This window comes from Sciurus vulgaris (assembly GCF_902686455.1).
Source record: "Sciurus vulgaris genome assembly, chromosome: 10".
Classification (NCBI taxonomy): domain Eukaryota; kingdom Metazoa; phylum Chordata; class Mammalia; order Rodentia; family Sciuridae; genus Sciurus; species Sciurus vulgaris.
The window spans coordinates 142,831,590-142,853,074 of NC_136470.1; the positions used below are offsets into that span (position 1 = coordinate 142,831,590).

General features: G+C 40.8%; 2 protein-coding genes across 3 annotated transcripts in view; one reads left to right on the forward strand and one right to left on the reverse strand.

The window, feature by feature from the left end:
• The window catches only part of EIF2A (eukaryotic translation initiation factor 2A), a 30,070-nt gene extending 15,923 nt beyond the window's left edge, over positions 1 to 14,147 (reverse strand). The window contains exons 1-4 of one of the 2 annotated variants that reach the window (XM_079100936.1): positions 14,010 to 14,147; positions 6,380 to 6,449; positions 3,469 to 3,543; positions 582 to 700 (exon numbers count right to left, since the gene is read on the reverse strand). In XM_079100936.1, the coding sequence (XP_078957062.1) occupies positions 582 to 700; positions 3,469 to 3,543; positions 6,380 to 6,449; positions 14,010 to 14,037 (292 nt within the window). In that variant the 5' untranslated portion in view covers positions 14,038 to 14,147. Of the gene's footprint in view, positions 1 to 581; positions 701 to 3,468; positions 3,544 to 6,379; positions 6,450 to 13,494; positions 13,686 to 14,009 lie in introns of those variants that run through there. The other variant, XM_079100935.1, reaches the window with a different exon arrangement.
• A 111-nt stretch (positions 14,148 to 14,258) lies between these two features.
• On the forward strand, positions 14,259 to 16,149 carry SERP1 (stress associated endoplasmic reticulum protein 1). The gene is made up of 3 exons (XM_079100982.1): positions 14,259 to 14,737; positions 14,809 to 14,884; positions 15,867 to 16,149. Exons 1-3 carry the CDS (start codon positions 14,654 to 14,656, stop codon positions 15,905 to 15,907), a joined length of 201 nt encoding a protein of 66 aa, XP_078957108.1. The 5' UTR covers positions 14,259 to 14,653; the 3' UTR covers positions 15,908 to 16,149.
• Positions 16,150 to 21,485: the final 5,336 nt, after the last annotated feature.

The following is a 21,485-nucleotide window of genomic DNA, read 5'->3' on the forward strand; positions in this document are numbered from 1 at the left end:
CACTTGAGTTCAAGGAACCATCTACTGACACGTTAATGGCTCAGACCACAAACACAGCAATGCTGAAAATGTGGGTATGCACATACAGCACTTCCTTTAAGTGAGAAGCTGGAGAGTTCCCAACTACTTAATGTTGAGTCAGAAGAAAAACTGTATGCTTCAGGCACTAAGCTCTCCAGTTAGAACAAATCTTCCATCCATGAAATTGTGAAAAAGAGAGAAAGTCATGTTAATTTTGCTGTCATACCTCAAACTGTAAAAGTCATAGCCCCGATGCATGATCAGTGCCTAGTTAGATGGAAAAGGCGTTCAGTGCAAAGATGAAGTACTATCTGCAGTTTCAGGCACCCACCAAACACAGTCCCTGTGGATAAGCGGAGTGACCTTACCTTAAAATTACTTTCAGTGTGTTGTGTTGGGAGAAGAAGACATTACTTGTTGATTACATATACAAACAATACTTACGAACAACACGTACTACTATATAGGCAAACACTGTCTTATAAGGCTGCAAGTCTCTATTTTTTCCACTAGATTTAATTGTTCCTGCCAGAATAGATATACAATGGGAAAATACTTACTAGTGTAAGGCTGCCACGTTGCCAGAACAGTGTTTTTTGGTGAGAATTCAAGGCAAACTGTCTTTGGGAGGTCGAAGGAGTGCAGTAGTCCCTTGTTAGTGATACTGATAATATTTACTCTGGTTTCAAAAGAAATTACATCAGCAATGAATACCATTTTATGATATTTTTTAATAGCCATCACTAATCAAAACATTCATACCTCTTTTCAAATACACATCACTTCAAAATGTTTATTTTTCATAAAAATCAATTTTCACTTAATTCTAGAAAATATCTAAGAAATACCTTAATTTAAAAAAAAGGACATTTTACAAAAAAAGCCCCTATGGCAGGCTAATGTTGGGAAATGATATAGAATTAACAGAAAGATAAAACATGATTTGATTTCTGAAAAGGAAACAAGTCCTGTAGGTGAACACAGAGTAAGCTGCAGACAAAAAAAGATGGGGAAAAAAGAAGAGAAAAAGCTAAGCCCAGAGAAGCCAAGGTATTGCACACCAGAAGGAGAGGCGCACGGACTAGCGAGCGAGCGTACTGTCTTCCTCTGAGTGGGTGGAAGCCATAGCTGCTAGGGAAGTCTGTCTATCAATATCGCAAAAGTAGTCTCCAAAGACATGCGAATTATGACAAAAATGATGATGACCATATAATAAAAGTAGTTCCACATTTAATCCTCACAACAGTCTCATCAATTCTATTTTTAAAATGGTTTAGTTTAGACTTAAAAAAAAAATCAGCAGGGCACGGTGGTGCATGCCTATAATCCCAGTGGCTCAGGAGGCTGAGGCAGGGATCTCAAGTTCAAAGTCAGCCTCAGCAGCAAGAACCTAAGCAACTCATCGAGACTCTTGTCTCTAAATCAAATATAAAAAGGGCTGTGGATGTAGCTCAGTGGTTAAGCACCCCTGGGTTCAATCCCCAATACAAAGAAAATCAAACTGATGATTTGCGCAAGATCATACTACTGATAAATGTCAGAGCCAAGCTTCTGAAATAGTTCAGCTGACTTTTCTGTTCATTAATTTTTAGAGTTAAAAAAAAAAAAAAGATATTCCTTTTTATTCCAGAAATTGCTGAAAGTAACTTTGTTCTACTCTGGTTTGAAGAAGACACAAAGGTTAGGATAAGCAGTAACTGGTAAGAATGAAAGATTATGGCATACTGTTTACATACACAATTCTTTGTAAATTACATATTTTTAAATGACATGAGAATATGTAACAAGAAATTCCACCATTATGTACAACTATCAAGCTCCTATTTAAAAATATGGAAAAAATAAACAAAAATGACATGAAGCTTTTTTTGTTTTTCCTATTTATTTATTTATTTCGTACCAGGGATTGGACCCAGGGACACTGAGCCACATCCCTAGCCCTTTTTTTTGTATTTTATTAAAGACAGGGTCCCGCTAAGTTGCTTAGGACCTCACCAAGTTGCTGAGGCTGGCTTTGAACTTGTGATCCTCCTGCCTCAGTCTCCTAAGCCTCTGGGATTATCTACCATCTCACTCAGCCTCTTGTTTTTTCTTGTTGACAGCTTTTAACCGTCATTCCCAGTTTAGTGAAAGGTTTCTTTTGAAAATTCTATTTAAGGAAAAATCAGTTACAGATGAATGGATAAAGAAAATGTGTTACATATACACAATGGAATATTACTCAGCCATAAAGAAGAATGAAATTATGGTATTTGCTGGTAAATGGATGGAACTGGAGACTATCATACTAAGTGAAACAAACCAATCCCAAAAAAACAAAGGTCAAAAGTTCTCTCTGATATGCGGATGCTAACACACAATAAGGTTGGGGAGGGAAGAATAGAAGTACTTTGGATTAGACAAAGGGGAATGATATGTAAATGATGACTCACAATAGGGGGGTGGTTTCCTGGAGTGGACAGCCAGGAAGGGAGAGGAGATGGGAATGGGAAAGACAGTAGAATGAATCAGACATCACTTTCCTACATTCCAACATGAATGCATGAACAGTGTAACTCCACATCATATTCAACCACAAGAATGGGAAGTTACATTCCAAAAATGTATAATATGTCAAAGTACGTTCTACTATCATGTATAACTAAAAAGAACAAACAAAAAAATTTAAAAACCTAATGGTTTATACATGGTTAAACAACAAAAATAATTTACACAAAGCAACAAATACTTGAGCATATTCCTGATCTGTGAGATAAAAATGTAGTGAACTTTTGGAAAATTAAAAAGGACTGATTTTATAAGTAAAATAAACATTTAATTATGGTTTTGTAAGACCAATCTTGTGACTTGGTAATTTATGTACTACAGATTATACTAAATATTCTTTTAAGTGATTAATATGCTTTAATATGTAATAGGACTAATAGTTATGTTAACTGTAGTTAATTCAACATCAAAGATGAAGTTTATCTAAATCTAAAATAAACAAGCAAAGATAATTATTCTGTCAGTGTAGAACTTAAGAAACACTAACCAATAACTAGAACTCTATTTAAAATAATTTCTCATTTCTTTTTTAAAAAACTTTTATTTTATTTATTTTTATATGGTGCTGAGGATCGAACCCAGTGCCTCATGCGTAAGAGGCAAGTGCTCCACCACTGAGCCACAGCCCCAGCCCGACTTCTCAGTTCTTTAGTATTGAATCCATCATTTTTTCACAGGCTAATTTTTAATTCTAAGTAATTAGATAAGTAAGTTAGGCTAAATTTGCAGTGTGGCATATATATAGGAAAACCTTTGAAGGTGTTCAAAGTTATCTTACTGCATCATGACATCAGAAGATGGGCTTTATTAAGGACACCCAAACACGTTATTCAAATCATGCCAGTTACATTTATACCCATGACACACATAAAACATGACGTTATATAAATGAACACTGACTTATCTCCGTTGCCCCAGGCAAATAAGGTTCCATCCTTGCTAAAGGCATAGACTTTGCAATTTTTCCCAGATTCCCTGAAAACAACAAAAAGAGTCTAAATTAGTAAGTTTTGGTACTTTTCAAAAAATATGATTATAAAGTGTATAATCTATTAATTATTAAAAATTTACATTTTAGAAAATAATTCCAAAAGGCTTTATTCTGCCAAAAGCATTCTCTGAGAATTCAATGCCAACAACCACTGTTAAAGTAAGTTGGAAATCAACCGCATACCAACAGGTGAATCTTGAAAGAGAAACAGAGCCCTTTTGGGCGAACCATTTGTGTGGAAACCCACAAAAGACAACTGAACACACAAACCCTGATCTTGGAAGGTGAAAGGGTCTCACACAGAGGCTGCGGATATGCCCCAGACTACCTGCACAACAGAACAACAGAGGACACAGCATCCTGGGCTTGAAGGACAAAGGCTGTCCATCAGCTTTTCCAGTACGGAGACAGGCTGTATAATAAGAGGATCTTCACATGTAACAAAGGAAGCAGGATTCTGGACTGCATCTGTGGAAATTCAGTTACCTGGCAACGTTCTATCACATAATCCAAATTTTAAGTACTGTATCTCTCTACCAGAGATGACCACTGTGAATACATCTCCTAGCAATAGGGAAGACCTGAACTGAAATGTGTATTTGTGTACACTTAAAGTGGACATTATCTTTACAATGACTTATCAAAAATGACATCTGTGCTTCTGCAAACCAATAATGGTAGCTAATATTCAATTTATAGTTAATGAAACTTTTTATAAAAAAGTTTCTCCCATATAAACAGCCATGAGCAAGATGTCCCTGTTCTATATTTGTGCAACTCACTTCCAAACCTGAAGACAGAATTTTACAATTGTCCTTATTAAATTCCTCACAGGTTTTGGTCTAACATTCTAGCCTACTAAAATTTACTTACATTTTGGTTTGTTCTTTTAAAATATTAGTCATTTCTTACAAATTCATGTCAAGTGAAAGTTAAAAGCATTCTTTCTAAGTAAGCATCTGAATCATTTATAAGAATGTTGAATGGAGAGCTGGGGCTGTGGCTCAGTGGTAGAGTACCTGCCCAGCACGTGTGAGGCCCTGGGGTTCGACCCTCAGCACCACATAAAAATAAGTTAATAAGTAATATAAAGGTATTGTGTCCATCTACAACAACAACAAAAAATCATTAAAAAAAAGAATGTTGAATGGAGCTAGACATGGTGGTGCACACCATAATCCCAGGGCTGTGGGAGGCCAAGGCTGGAGCATTGTACGTTCAAGGCCAGTCTCAGCAACTTAGCAAGACCCTGTATCAAAATAGAAAATAAAAAGGGCCGGGAATGTGGCTCAGTGGTTAAGTGCACCTGGGTTCAATTCTTGATACCAAAAAAAAAGAAAAGAAGAAGAAGAAGAAGCTTTCTTTATCAATTATTTGGTTATTCTGAAATTCAGCTTGTACAGAAAAGGCAAGTTAAATGCCTGATTCCTGATTCCTTCCCTTTATTTCAGTCTTCAAAGGGATGAGCAAGGACTTAATCAACCACCAATGCTAATGAATAAGGTTAGGAGGGATTTTTAAAGTTATTTAAATACTTAACCTGTTTTATTCTTTTAGTTATAATTTTTAACACTCAAACTGTTCCATCTGGGGTTGGAGTTAAACCCCTCCCTTCCTGATGACTCCTATGACCCTTTCACAAACCTCAGTGGTCTTCACTGTCCCCTTGCTTTCTGGCACAAGATGTTCCTACCTCAACTGTACAGTTTCTGCTCTAGACCTAGGGTTGACCAGTCCTCCAAGGAACTGATTCCACTTAGAGAGGGATGGTATCTAGAAGGCACCGTCTGTGAGGCAGGGGTATTCACTGCTCTTGGGTCATTACGCTTCTCCGACTCTTCAATGGAAAGAACTAGGAAATACAAATGTTTTCATAAAAATGTACGAGTTCATATGCACATATGCAACTCCCTTTCTTCACGCTCAGGCTAGAAATCTTGGTTCCTACTAACACTGATATAATTAATCATTTACTTTATCCTATAGATTGAAATGATAACATCTGGGGGCTGGGGATGTGGCTCAGTTGGTGGAGCCCTTGCCTAGCAAACTCTGGGCTTGATCCTTAGCACCACAAAAAAAAAAAAAAAAAAAAAAAAAAAAATCTTCAAAAGGTATCTATTTTCAGTTAACAATAAAATACTGACTGCATTTAAGAACTTTGCAGGACTTCACATGGTTATACCACCAACTTGATACAGAGCTAGGTTCACTTGTTTCAGTTTTCTGCCTTATTTAATTTTATTATTTAAAATAATTACACGGTTCGAAGTCAAAACTAGATATACCAAAGTCCATTCACAGATAATCTCCAGCATCCTGTAACTCTTTCCCTCTCAAAGAAAATCATTTTAATTAGTTTTTGGTTTACCCTTCCATTGTTTCTTTTGGGGATAAATATCTTTAGTTAAATATTAGACACATATTTTATTTTATTCCTTTTTTTAAATACCATTTTCACTCTCTAAATTCATGAAGATTACTGGTAGTAGTTTGACTATCATAATTGCCAGTTTTTCTCCTTCTCCAAGATAAAACTCTGGTTCCAAACTAAAGGCTTGACTCGATTACACACAGCATCTGTACTTTTCCTTACTATCGTTCCCTGCCTCCTAAACAGGCTGACACAATTACTTTCAAATCTGAAGACCATGTTACCTGATAAAGAATATGTACACTTTCCATCTTCTGTTAATATTACACAATATGTTCCAAGAAACTAGCTTGTCTGTTCTCTTTCTTGTTGAAAATACTACAACAAAACCCATTTACAATCAACTGTATGCTCCCTATAACATCACTCAATACAATAAAACATACCTTGGAAACACCGTGCTTTCTGTAAAATGCGGTGGTCCATTCACCATGTACAGCCCTTCTGATCCTCGGACTAAAGAAAAGCATGGAAAGAACCATCATTACCTTTTGATAAAAAAGGATAAGTTACCTTTGTAAATGTTTTCGAAAACAAAAGTTTTCAAATTATTAAGGAAATCATTAAACACCTCACTGTACCATGGAGTGTTAGCATTAAAAGGGTACACATTCTTACACAAACCACCGAACTTCTGAGAAATAAACAGGTAACTTTTACAAACAAACTTGACAGTGTTCACTGCCATCAGCAAGACAGGCAGTTGTGGTGCACTAAAAAGGCACTCATCAGAGGCGGAGAGCTGCGTGACAGCAGAGGAGCCTGGGATGCATCACTCTCTCAAGTCTCTCCTAATCTGTAAAATAGAAATACTGGAACACGGGAGAGCTGCATGCTTTATATAAAATAACAAAGTACAGCACATACTTAAAGTTCTCAGAAACATAAGGTGCCGTTCATCTACTTAAGGTTTCTCAAATTAGGAGAACAAGTAGAATGAGACACTCATTCACTCACCTCCCAGTAACAGTAATATTCTAAAGAGTTAAATGGGAACAAAGTTCAAGATTAAATAAGCAAATGAAACATTTGGAGCACTAACTAAATTTTTCTAAAGGCTGAATTGGATGCATCTAAAGCCGACTCAAATAGATTGATCCATTCAACAAATGTTTACTAGAAGAACATACCCGTCCCAGGCTATATGCTGAGCACTGGAGACACAAGAGGGAGGAAAACCAGTCCGTGCCTGACTTCACGGAACTTCGCCTGCAGCAAGCAAACAATACAGAGTTTCAAGACTGCACTGAGTACCACAAGGAAACTTTGGTACCGCAGAGTGTACAATAGGGAGCTCTGACCCCAAATCAGAAGATAGGGAGAGTGTCCTTGAGTGACTTGTAAGCCAAAACCTAATGGATGAGCAGCAGTTAACAAGTAGAGCACCTCCATGCAAGAGAAAGGGCAGTGCATCACAGGAAGGGAAGGGGCAGCAGAAGGCAGGGCTCAGACCCAAGGAGGACGCAGGCCTGAGGCAACGGCTGCATCATAAGAATGCTGGGAAACCAAAAGGGAAAAAAAAAAAAAAGGAGACAGGGAAACCTCCAGAGTGTTTTAGGTGGATCATGAAAACAAGATTTGCATTTTGAAAAGGTCAACCTGGTACACTGCAGAAAGTGAACAGGAAAGGATTAAGAGTGGACTGGACAGGAGAAGCTGTTTTAAATGCTTCTGTAGCAGGGGCTGGGGAAGCAGGGGCTGGGGAGACAGCTCAGTCGGTAGAGTGCTTGCTTTGTAAGCACAAGACCCTGGGTTCGATCCCCAGCACCCAAAAAAAAAAAAAAAAAAAAAAAAAAAAAAAATGCTTCTGTAGCAGCCCCACATGAGATCAGGGAACTCTAGACCCTGGAGGGGCAGTAAATAACAAGTGGTACGCAATATTTAGGAGAAAAAAACTAACAGGACTTGGGAACGAGTTGGTATTTTAACTAGAATTCTTTCTAGCAGCAACAGTATAATAGCTGAAGAAAAGAAGGTTGCGGAGTCCTCTGGCTGCCATTCACCCAGCCTTTCAGACGCCTCCCACCCTTCTCGTGGTTACTGGGAAAGCAACAAAGTTGGTAGACTTGAGGCCAGCCTCGGCTCCCGTTCTGATTCTTTACTCGAGAAGAGTCAAAGCGGTTATCAGAAAGCTAGTATTCTCCCTAGTGATTAACTAGCTCCAATTTCAGGCATCCAACAGTCCCCAGCCTACTAATGAACAAGACAAAACCTGTGTCTTCCCAGAGCTCCCCGTTTAGTGAGGGATGGTAAACTGGTAACACGCGCAGAACCAAACAATGGCGCCATCAAGCACAGATCTGGATGCCCTACTTGTCACGCACGGAACTCTGGACTGGGCGGTGTTCTGGGAAAACAAGTGCCTCTGCAAGCAGTCCGCCCTAGGTCAGAAGGAGCCTACCAAGGCGGGGCCTCTCCACGCTGCAGAACCAGACTGCCCAGCCACGGCGCGAGACCCTGCGACGTGGCCCCTGCACAGCTCTACTGCGTGCTCAGCGCTGGGGATTAGAAATAAGTAAGACAGCAGGGTGGCGCACGCCTGCGATCCCGGCTTCTCGGAGGCTGAGCAGCAGGATGAGCTCAAAGCCAGCGAGACCCTGTCTCTAAATAAAATACAAAACGGGACTAGGGCTGTGGCTTGGTGGTCAAGGGTCCCTGAGTTCAATCTCTGGTATCGGCCCCCCCAAAATAGTAAATCAATAAATAAGAACCCATCACTGCCCTCAAGAGAGTGATTTAGAAAAAGCTTGGTCTCTTGATACAACTTTAAACACTGAAGATATTTACTCTAAAAATCTCTAATGACATTTGTAAATTATCTTGTGCCAAAAATATTTTCCTAACCTTAAGAACTATAAAATTGCTTTTTCTTCCTTCCTTCCTTCTATTTAATTTTTAAAACATTAAAACTTTTTAACCTTTTACTTCTAATTTTTTGGTGGTACTGGGAAATGAACACAGGGCCTCGCTCATGGTAAGCTAAGCACACTCTACCTTGCAGCTACATTCCCAGTCTAAAATGTTCAGTTCTGAAGCATTAAAATTCTCTCACCTGGGCTGGGGAGATAGCTCAGCTTGTAGAGTGCTTGCCTTGCAAGCACAAGGCCCTGAGTTCGATCCCCAGTACCGCAAAAAAAAAAAAAAAAAAAAAAAATTCTCTCACCATATGGGCAAAGAAGTGCTATTTCTCAACTCCAAATCAGTCATCTGTTGCAATATTTCATATGATACATTAGGATTAGAAGAGACTAGGCCATTCTTTTCTTAATACTATAAAATTCTAACAAACATTTGGGAAATTAATCAAAGGTAAAACTTTCAAATTAGAAAGTTCATAATTATCAGATTACACCCTATTCCTATACTACATACAATTTTGCCAGCATAATGAGGGTCCTCTCACAAGTCATAGTGGAACCAAACACGTTGAGAGCTCTCTTTCAGAATTCACATGTAGGTCCAGGGTGCCTAAATGGCACATTGTCAGTGTAGACCCAGTGAACTGCCACGTAATCAGAAAATGCTCATGAAAACAAATCATGTTCTAAGGACCTAACTAGTGGCACCAAGAACGCATGCCTGAACAGACGGGCAAAGAGGACAAGGCCAAAAGCTTCTCCCCAGCTCATCTCAGCTTCCTGTGTTCTAGGGGTACTTAAAACTAGTAGTCATTTGATGATTTTGATGTCACATAGTGTTTACTTGGGGAAAATTCAAGATTTTATTCATTACTAAACTGGCAGCGACAACCCAGAATTCATGAAGATTGTTTCTAGCTACAGCAGTGGGAAATCTGGGGCTATTCAGGGCAAGCAGCAGGTTTCCCTTTTCTAAGATTTGTGTTTCAGACTTATATATCCCAAACTAAGACAAGGACAAAATCCCAACAGAGTACTGAGAAAAACAAAAACACGTGAGCCGCATTTTCTTACAGACTATTAACCCAAGCCTTAGAAAGCAACACGTGACATTTTTAAAGCCAGTGTTTGAAAAGTGCCATATCTTTCCCACTCAAGTAACTAAGTTTCATGTGGTCTCCAACTTTTGGTTTTGATATGTTTCTGGAGAAGCAAAATCCTAAGTCAAATTAATCAACTGCTTTTCAACATTCATATGTTCACATTCTAAATAAAATCAGCTTTAAAAGCAAAAATCCAAAGATTATGTTTCTATAATTTTATTTACACAACATTCATGAAATGACAAAACCATGGTGACAAAGGACAGGTCACCAACGTCAGGCATCAGTGTGGGAAGGAGGACCTGACTGTGAGGGTGCCACAGGAGCTCCTGCTGTGACAGAGCAGGTCTGTATTCTGACAGTCATGGGGACCATCTGCATGTGATGAGATTTCTCAGCACTCGCACTCACACACACACACACACACACACACACACATACACAATCTGAACATAATGACTAGTACTGCACCAGTGTCAGATTCCTGGGTTTGATGATACACTAGTTATACAAGCTATCATTGGAGAAAGCAGGGTGAAAGGTACATAGAACTCTCTACTGTTGTTGCAACTTCTCTGAGTCTTAAATTACATAAAATCTAAAAAACTTTAAAAAATGCAACATCATTTTGGTAATACTGTGTTTATAATACAGCAAAAAATCAAACCAAATGAAAGTTTAAGTTTTTCAATATTTCCCAAGAACGATTTTGCTCAGAAATACAGGATAAAAATGTAGAGCTATGAATCAATTACTGAAAAGGCCAAGATTTTTGTACCAAGGTAAAAACATATCCTATGAGACAACAATACAAACCAAAGCTACTACAAAGTTGATGATGTGGGTCTCCCATCAAACTAGACATTTTTTGGCACAAAGTACTTCACAGGAGAATTCACAATAAAAATCATATTGGGTTATAATAGTTTTGTTCATACATATAAACCATTTAAAACAACTACTTTATTTCATATGTTGCCATATTGAAGCCTAACATTTTGAACCTATAAGAAACTTTATTAAATAACCAGTTTGTACAAGTTCCTCATAAAAATGTGAATAAATGGATTCACAAAGTTTACTAGGAAAAACAAAATCAAGTTCATAGGAGAACATAAGCTGTTTTACAAGTTAATAAAAGCAAAAATAAATATGGACGTAAAACAAACTTTTCCATAACTGCAACAATTTTTTTCTACACATAACTTTCTAATAAGGAATCAATTTGAATTAGTAGTGTCTGAATGTGAAACAGTGAAGAGAACGTGAAATTAGCTTAAGACAGTATTTTCACTTGATGTGATCTCATTTTTGATGATTTATTTCAAGTAAAAGAGAATCGGTAAACAGAAAGGCTAAAACAATAAACGCTAGAGTTTGACACAGTAACTGTTTAAAAAACAATAATTACAACAACTACAGTATCTACATAATCTTTCCTAAACTTACCAGTTTTCTTAGAGACTCATACAATTTATTACTCTAGGCCTGAGTTAGAATTAGAAAAACACTGGGCTTTAACAAGCAGGGATCATATGTCAGGGATATGCGGATCTTTAAAATATACTTTTAAAGATTAAAAAATATTTTTCCCAACCCTTTTATTTGCTGAACTACATATCAATTTAGGAAAATGACTCAGTTCTAAGTAAATTATTTCTTATTGACCTCCTCTAGGCAAGCTGCTCAGACATCATAAATTTCTTGTAAAGGATGTTGTTATCTTACATATCCACCACCAAGCTCCTCTTTTGTGGGACACACTAATGCAAGTGAGCATACAATTTGTTCCTGACCTTCTGATTAAAAGCTGACTGATAAAAAGATGAGCAAGAGACAAGCCAAAGACAGCAGCCTTTTGACTTGCTGGGACCAATAGCAAAAATACTGTCTTTCCTTTGGAGGTGCTGAGCTGGCTGATGTTAGCCTGAGAACAAACTGAATCAAGAAGGAAGACAGATGAAAAGACAGATTTTTGGAGTCATGAGACTAAATGAATCCAGTAATGTGGAAGCTATTAGGTTCTATGAGTTTTTAAATTCCCCCCCCTTTTTTTTTTTTTGCTTTACATCATTTCCAACTAAAAATTGTGACTAACAAAATATCCTAGATAACCTCCAAATTATTCACAGCTCTCACATTCATGAATCTAATTTAACAAAAGATTCTGGAAGCAAAAAAATCTATTATTAAATGAAATATCAAAACTGAGAATGTTTACAGTATTAAACAGTGTGTTTCAGTGACAGAAAATACAGTACGGAGTGGAATGATGCCTGTACAATCCTAATCCAGCGCATCTGCAGCATGAATCTGATGAAGTAATCCCTCTGCCTCCAAGAATATGAGCATATGAGGCAAACTGAATAGATAACCTCTAAGCTCTTCCAAAGTCCTTGAGTATTGTAAGAAAAGTGTCATTCTTTATTAATTTGACAAGAAAGGTGCTTCCCTTCATTAATCAAGAAATAAAGGAGCAACCCTTCATTTAGAGTGCCTATTGCTTATCAGGTTATGTACTAGGTACTGAGAAGGCAGGAATAATTAATACCCTGCCCTTGACATCAAGAAGCTAAGAGTCTAGCACAACTAGGTAATTATCCTATGAGAAAAGTGGAAAAAAAAAATTTAAGTACACATGGAATACAAAAATAGCCCAGGGAATGACTATTTGGGAAAAGAGAGAAAAGCCTTCACAGACCAGTGATATCTGAAATTAATTTTAACAGAAAAAAAAAGGTTTGCCAAATTAACAAAAGAACAGCATAGTTCTAAGCTATTCTGGGGTTTTAAAGGGATTTAAAAGCAATTCAGTATTGGTGGAACACAAAGTAAGATGCAATAGCAAGGAAATAAAGTGCTATTCCGAGGTTACAAAGGGAAATCATACGTTGTGCTAAATGGAATTTACATTGTAAGAGGTAAGGAACCACTTTTTAGATTTTTAAATCTACTAACTTTTAATTAGAATTCAAATAGTCATTTAATATACAAAAATTGTTCAAAGTTAGTTTTGTGAAGCTAGAGAAATCATTTAATAATATGATCATGCCATTTAAATATTCCAGCGTAGCATTTTATCTATCAGACTATGGTCAGCATTTGGTAAATGTTGAGTGAATGAACTGAGGTACTCCACTGGAGTGGGCATGAATCTTAAAATGTAGAATGAATGGCAATAAATGCAAAAGCTTTTTTTTTTTTTTTTTTTTTTTTTCCTTTTTGGTACTGGGGATTAGACCGAGGAGCACTCTACCACTGAGCCACATGCTCATTTTTCTTTTTTATTTTGATACAGTGTCTTGCTAAGTTGCTGAAGCTGGCCTCCAACATGCAATCCTCTTTCCTCAGTCTCCTGAATCCCTGGGACTATGTGCACCATCGTGGTCGGTCGAGCAAAAGCGTCTAAGGTTCCTTTCGATTCGGGGGAATAACCCCCTTCCTCAAGAGCACACTGCCTTCTCTACGTGACTTCTTCTGTCCTCTCCAGGGTGACCCTGACTCAAAGGCGCCGTTCCCCTTCCCACTCCCTGTCCATACCGATGGAGTCTCCGGTCTTCCCCAGCACAGTCCAAATCTTCATCTTCAACACCGACAACGGTTTCAGCCCCGAAATCCCAGAGGCCGTCTAGCATTCTGCTTCCCAAATGCTACAACCGTCCCAATGTCCGCGCTGCCCTCGGCGACCACAGCCGACCCATCGCTGGAACCCACACTCCCGAGCGCCTGTCTCCCGCCTCAGCCCGGACCGGCCGGGCAGGGAGCGCGTAACCTGGAACTCCTTAAGGCCAAGGGCTGTAATGCCTGCCCCGCACACCAGCAGAGCGCTCCCGCTCCCGCTCCCGCGGAGGACGGGCTGCGGGGAGGACGGCGGTCCGCGGGACGGGGCCCGCCGCCTCGCAGGCCTGACTCCGACTGCCCGCGGTGCGCCCAGGGGCCCGCACGCCGCGAGGACAGACGGGTCGGAGCCCACGGCTCGCAGGGCAGTTCTCCAGAGCAAAGACACCGAAGGGAACCACTCCCAGGAAAGGAGTCCGCGCCGGTTCGGAACTCACCTGTCAACAGCGGCGTGGACGGCGCCATCTTGTCCCGGAAAAAGAAACCCGCGCGCCGGGGTGAGAGTTCACGAGGGCCGAACCCGGCCCCTACACGTCGGCCCAGGCGTGCTGACTGCCAGCGGGTGCTTCCGGGGCCGCCAGCGTCGGGGCCGACTCACTTCCGGCGGCGGAGCGCGCACGCGCAGCTCGGCGGCGCCTCGGGACTGAGCGAACGAGGCCCCGCCGCGCCTCCCTCTCCCGCGGGCGGAGCCGCACTTCCGCGGGGCGGAGCCCGCCCAGTGCTGACGTTGGCAGCCGAACCCGGAGTAGTTCGAGGCGGCGGGCTGCACCGTCCCGTTGTTGCGTCTGCTTCCTCTTTCTCTCCGCGCTCCCGGCGGCGGCCAGAGCGGCGGCGCGAGGACCCCCCTGCGGCCCGCTCCGTGCCCCCGCGCGCCCCGCCGGCCCGCCCGCCCGACGCCGTCCGCCGGCGCCCCGCGCCCCGCCAGCCGCGCCCCGCGCCCAGGCCCAGCGGCCGCCGCCGGCGCCTGTCCCGAGCGCCTCCTCGCCGCGGCGGCGCGGGCTCCGGGGGCCGAGCCTCTCAGCGGCCCGGCGGGCGAGCGAGCGCGGCCGAGGGCCGGCCGGCCGGGGGCGGCGCCGCGAAGATGGTGGCCAAGCAGCGGATCCGGATGGCCAACGAGAAGCACAGCAAGAACATCACGCAGCGCGGCAACGTCGCCAAGACCTCGGTAAGGGCGCCGGGCGCGGGGCGCGGGCGCGGGCGCGCGGGGCGGCCGCCTGAGACGGTTTCCTCTTGCAGAGAAACGCGCCCGAGGAGAAGGCGTCGGTCGGGCCCTGGCTGCTGGCGCTCTTCATCTTCGTCGTCTGCGGCTCGGGTAAGCGGCGGGCCCGCGCTCGGGGCGCGCCACACGGCGCCCCGGGCGGGGAGGCCGCGGGAGGCGGGAAGGGAGGCCGGGGCCGGGGCCCGGGCCCGGGGCGAAGAAACGGAGCCAGCACGCGGGACGTCGCGCCGCGCGTCCGCGCCTTCGCCAGCTGCGCGACCTGCCCCCGGGTGCCGGCTCGCCCGCGAAGGCGGACGAGTGACAAGAGTAAAGCTGGCCGGGGCGACGTGTGCGGAGGACACGTGCCTGCTGCGGCTTAGCCCGCAGCGTTCTGTGGATAAAAGGGGCGTGTGGCATGTGGCAGGGAGACTGGTGGTCAGAGCGCCCGCCCTGGAGTGGACACTGAGCCCTGGATTGCAGAATGTCTGCCCTCCTCCGCTTAGCGTCTCACGGTCGGCGTCCACGCTGGGCAGACGGCCTTGTTCCCACGGCCCAGTGTCACGGACGTCTCTGTGAACGCTGCCTGTCTCCCTGATCAGTGGCCCAGCGCCAAGCAGCGTATATAACCCAGAGATGACTGGATTCCAGCTTTGGGAGAATGAGGAACCTTGCGTGTATTATTGGCCATGCCTTTGAAGGATGCTTGGTTATTTAGAGATAAACTAATATTCTGCTCTAGAAAAACCTGTTTACATTGGTTTTTTCAGTTCTTTCTAGAATGATTCCCTATGTGCAAGCCCTCTTGGACACAGCACATAAATTTTAGGGAAGCTGGGATTAAAAAAATAAGGAGTTGGGAATGTATACCTGCCTAGCATGTGGGAGACACTCAGTTCATTTCCTCGCACTGGAAAATGATTGTACTTTATGGGCATTTAATTTTTTTATTTGTTAAGATAGATAGTGAAGCTAGTTAGCTTTTCCAAATGATTATAAAAGTATCCTCAAATTCTTAACTACCTTAATAGATAATTTTACAGCTGCCAGCTATATTTTATTCAAAACTTGTTTTAACATTTGTTCTTTCTCTTCACAGCAATTTTCCAGATCATTCAGAGTATCAGGATGGGCATGTGAAGTCACTGACCTTAAGATGTTTCCATTCTCCTGTGAATTTTAACTTGAACTCATTCCTGATGTTTGATGTCCTGGTTAAAAACAATTCAGTAAAGCATCCTGCCTCAGAATGACTTTCATATCATCCGTCATGTGTCATTCCAAGGTTTTTTCACAAGTCATTCCAGGTTTTCTAGTTCATACCACAGTGCCTTGCAAAAAGCACCACATGAATAAAGCAATAAAATTTGATTGTTAAGCTACCCGGTAGTGGACCCTACTTAGTAAAATAAGTTGTTTTAATGTGGTTGTTAAAACAGTATGCAGTATGAATAATTAGATTAAATCTGTGTAGACAGGGTCTAGATTTTGTTAACTCTAACATGTAAGTGTAGTTACATAATTTAAAATTTGGAATCTTAATGTTTTTATATAGCTAGGCACTTTATTACTCTTGAATTGAAAGCACACTCCATTATAGGGTCATGTAACTGTCCTGTAATAAGGTGCTTATAAATGGAACACGGCCTAGTTTTACCAAAATCATTAGCACCTAAAAATTTTGAAAAGCTTCTGAATGCATAATATAAGCAGAGAAGCTTATATATAAGCCACATCTATTTTAATGATATTATTTCTATTACACTACCTTGGATTTTGCATGAGTGAACATAACCTAAGATCCCATTTTTAGGAGGAAAAAAAAAATTTTGGTTGAGCATTTTGTAACTCAGTCACTGAGGTTTCACTAAAAGCTACCATGGTGGAGTGAAGTCAGGGAAGGTTTATGTCACATTGGTTTCACCAGGATTATTTTAATATAGCAAAGGGGTTTACTATGCTAGACAAATTTTAGGGGAAAATACTACTAGAAATGTGTGCATCATCGGGACAGACACCGAGTCCATTGTGCCAGAAGATATCTTAGCATATTCATAGCACTTCTTAATACCAAAAAAAGGCACATCAAATAAAAAGTCACATTTAAAGGTTTGAAAATGTGTTTTCTAGGTTTATAATTAAAATGCCCTTAGGATGGGTCCTAGGTATATCAGTCTAGCGTGGTATTTGAAATTAAATGGACTTTCTGGTAAGGATCAGTCTTTAGTCTTCCCTCATATGATTTTATAGGTTAGGATTGATCAGATTTTCTTCTAATAGTAAGGGTGGGGTGATAAGGCAGATCTGGGTTTTCTAGTACTGTTGAAAACTGCAAGTCTTGGCTATACTTAAGCCATAACTTGGTGCAAAAGCCTGAGCAGCGAGTGTGTACTGATGAATCGGTAGAAGGCTGCTTGTGTTCGCTTTGTTAATTGCCTCAGGATACCTGTTTTAAAATAAGCTGTTTTAAGAGGAACAGAAGGGAAATCTGCTACCTAATATATACACAGCGCGAACCTCGCATGGGACTTCCGACACCTGTCATGTAGGGAGGAGAGTGAAGGAGAGGAGTAGTCTGAGCGTCTAGGAACTTCTCCCACAGGAAGGAGTGGCCGGCCTTGGGCCAGCAGGTTTTTAACTGAACTGTTAACCTGCCTTTCTCACCCAGTAAACCAATCCCTGTACTTGTTTTTCTCTTTGAAACAAGTCTTGGTTACCTAATTCTATTTTATTGCAACTTTAAAAATGAAAGTTATTGCTCTAAATTCATAGCAGGTGCCTTACTCTTTGCTTCAATCAAATCATTCCATATTGGACTTGCCCTTGGTTTGCTATAGATAATTGGCTTTAAGGTGGTTTTTGTTTTTGTTTTTTAATGTACAATGTTTTTAATTTGACTGTTAAATTACTGTACCTAGCAATCATTTCACATGTGAAATTGCATTCCCTTTGTATTTCATGTGTAATTTGCCAATTGAGTGCATTTTATATTCAGGTTGGATTATGCATGTTTGGGTAAATGAAAGCTATGTCTATTTGATTTACCATTTAAAAATAAAGTTCCCTGAATATTTGATGCTTCTCTTCTGAAAGAAAATGATTTTACAGAGTTCTTACCTGAGTGTATTGTCTTACATTTACATTAAAAGAATAATACCCAGAGGCACAGATGTAAGGTTTGTAAGGAAGTGGGTAGCAAGAAAACATGTATAAGAAGTAAAACAAGAACTTTCTACGTAGGGTATGTTCCTTGGATTTGCCTAAGTCTGGTTCAAGGAAGAGTACCGATTCTTTGATCCCCTTTCTCGGTTCCGTTTCGTGGTCATCCGATGTTGAGCGCAGCACGAGGGCGAGTGCGTCACGGGCTGGTCTCCCTTACCTAACTACTCTGACTTTAGCTTTGATATTTCAAGGATGTCAGTTAATTTATTGCATCTGTTGGATTATATATAATTTTGCTCAAACTAATTGGGCTTCCAAAATAAGATTCTCATTGTAACAAGATGCATGTACTGGGCTTTAACTCACATTAAGGAAATGTGTACCTGTACATTGGTTCACCTGCAGGGCCAGGTGAATGTATTGAGGTTACTGGAGACCTGGTGCCCAGAGGACTCGCAGGCCCAGCTGTACTGTGGGGCTCAGCAGTCGATCCACCGACAAACTCCCATGTGCTTTAGCATCTGAAAATCTAGAATTTCAAATTCTCCATTTAGAAATTGTTCTTAGGTTCAATTTGACCTCACCTACCTTTTTAGGTATTTTTTTAAAATTGTTTTTGATTGACACCGTAGGAGTTGGCTTAAATAACAAATTCTGTCACTCCCTTGGGGCTTTTCCTGTCGAACATAGTTCCACTCTAAGGCATTTGATGCTTTATTAGCAAGTGGGATTAGGACATGTCCATATCCGGAAGAAGTATTCAGAGCAGTTAAGACTAAAAACTGAAAGGAAAAATTAACTAAATTAATTAATTAATTAAAATTAACTAATTAAATTCATACATTTCACAGAAACAAAAAGGTAGAAAGGACATGGGGAATTTATCCAACTGCTTCAACTTACAAATGAAATACGCATTTATTAGTGGATACTTAGTAACAAGCTAGGAGATAGAGCTGTGAATAGAGTCCCCATATTGGAGTATCTTTTCAGTCTAGTGGAGGGAAGGGACAACCAGAAGCATAACTGTAACTAAGTACTTCAAAGGAAGAGTGAGCTCGGATGAGATGACCTCGTGGGCACAGCTACTGGGGAGCAGAAACTAGAAGTGACATTCTCAACTCACTGAAGGAACCCTAGAAATTGCAAAACACAGAGCACTTCTGTTTTCATGAGCATCTTTTTTCTGCTTTTCAACAAGTTCTTATTTTTCAGGTTGGTAATCAAAGGAAACTTTATCCTTTAATGGGTACAATTTTTTTCCTTTTTCCACTTTATTGGTGCATTATAGTTATGCATAATAGCCGTGGGGCTTATTGTTACATATTTGTACGTGCACACGATATAGCATAGTTTAGCCAATATCACTCCTCAGCACTTGCCTTCTCTCCCCATATGGTCCCTTGGGTGCAATTTCTTTTGAAAGTGAATCTAAGTGACATTTACTATTGGTGTTTCTTGTATAGCAGAAAAATCAAAAGATCAAATTAGTAATATATTGAATATATTCAAGAGTGCATTTTAAGAATGGTTTTGCTACAATTTTTTGTTTTTTTTAAATTTGTTCTAATTATACATGACTGCATTTTGACACATTGTATGCAAATGGGGCATGACTTCTCATTCCTCTGCCTGTGGTGCAGAGTCACACTGGTTGTGTAATCCTACGTGTACATAGGGTAATAATGTCTGTCTCATTCCACCATCCTTCCTATCCCCACCACCCCAGCCCCTCCCCTCACTCCCCTCTGCACAATCCAAAGAGCCTTCATTTTTCCCTACCCACCCCCGCTGTGGTTCAGCATCTGTTTATCAGAAAACATTCAGTCTTTGGTTTTTGGGGATTGGTTTGTTTCACTTAACATGATATTCTCTAGTCCCATCCATTTATCTGTCTGCAAATGCCATAATTTCATTCTTTAAGGCCAAGTAATATTTCATCATGTATATGTGCCACATTTTCTTTATCCATCTGTTTAAGGGCATGTAGGTTGGTTCCATAGTTTAGCTATTGTGAATTGAGCTGCTATAAACGTTGATGTGGCTGCTTCACTGTGTATGCTGATTTTCTATTTTTTCCCTGAGAAACTAAATTTTTAAAAAAATTTTTTCATATGCTGATTTTAAGTCCTTTGGGTATCTACCAGGGAGGTGGACAGCTGGGTCAAATGGTGGTTCCATTGCAGTGTTTCTGAGGAATCTCCGCACTGTTTTCCATAGTGATTGCACTAATTTACAGTCCCACCAGCAATATGAGTGTAACTTTTTCCCCACATCCTCGCCAACACTTATTGCTTGTATTCTTGATCATGGACTCCATTGCTAGAGAAATTAGGAAATCTACCCCATTCACAATAGCCTCAAAAAAATAAAATAAAATACTTGGGAATCAATCTAATGAGGTGAAAGACTTCTACAATGAAAACTACAGAATGCTGAAGAAATAAATTGAAGACAGAAGATGGAAAGATCCCCCATGCTCTTGGATAGGCAGAATTAATATTGGCAATATGACCATACTATCAAAAGTGTCAAACAGATTTAGTGCAATTCCTACTAAAATCCCAATGACATTCTTCATAGAACTAGAAAAAGCAATGATGAAATTCATTTGGAAAAATGAGACCCAGAATAGCCAAAGCAAGAAGAGTAAAACAGGATGCAACGCAATACCAGATCTTAAACTATACTACAGAACAATAGTAACAAAAACAGTATGGTATGGGCACCAAAATAGACACGTATCTCGTTTTAAGTTTCCTATCTGTGATGTTGAAAAATAATCCTAAAATAAAATTATTCTTAAAAATAATTATTAGGTAGTCTAGTAGTTCAAGAAATGTAGTCAATATGTTCAAATGTGTTCTCTGTAGGTACATTTGATATCAAAGTTCCGGTGCATTTCCATTTTGGAATGCAAATAAGTGAATAAGTAATTAAAATGGTTTCAACCCAACTACTGTGTATTACTATAAAGCTCTAATAAGAAATTAACACATTTATAAAACTTAGGAAAAGAATAAAAAAGCACCTTGTGAAACTCAAGAATTAAAAAAAACTTTCAGTGTCTTTAGATGGACTAATAGCAGGCTTTTTTCTCACTGTTAGCCCCACAGAAGGATGAGAATAATTTATTTAGAACTGGAATAATTTATTTAGAAGCTTTAGAAATGATCTTGACTGGCCTTTGTATATTTGAGGAAATTACAGTCAAGAGAAGCTAATCTTTCTCACTACCAATGACCCAGTAATGGAACAAAATTAGAACAAAAATGGAACAAAAATTAGAAAAGCCAAACTGGCCTTTCAGCGTGGCGAGCATGCGCCCGAGAGCACTCGCCTATGGGCGCGGGACGCGGGTCCCACCCCGCGCCGGGGAATCGGTCCCAGGTTTGCACAGAGGTAAAATCACAGGGTTCCTGAGCACGCTGCCACATGGCCTGGCCTGCACTGTCAGCCTGTCCTCCAGCCGCCCTTTGGGCACGGTTTCCAGATGCTCTGTGCCTTTAAATTGTTCGGCTCACCCCCTGCATTACAGGGCCACCCATCTTTGCAG

Coding starts and splice junctions, on each gene's coding strand:
- SERP1 (XM_079100982.1), top strand. CDS start 14,654: ATGGTGGCCAAGCAGCGGATCCGGATGGCCAACGAGAAGCACAGCAAG. Junction 14,738..14,808: donor GCAACGTCGCCAAGACCTCG/GTAAGGGCGCCG, acceptor TTCCTCTTGCAG/AGAAACGCGCCCGAGGAGAA. Junction 14,885..15,866: donor CTTCGTCGTCTGCGGCTCGG/GTAAGCGGCGGG, acceptor TTCTCTTCACAG/CAATTTTCCAGATCATTCAG.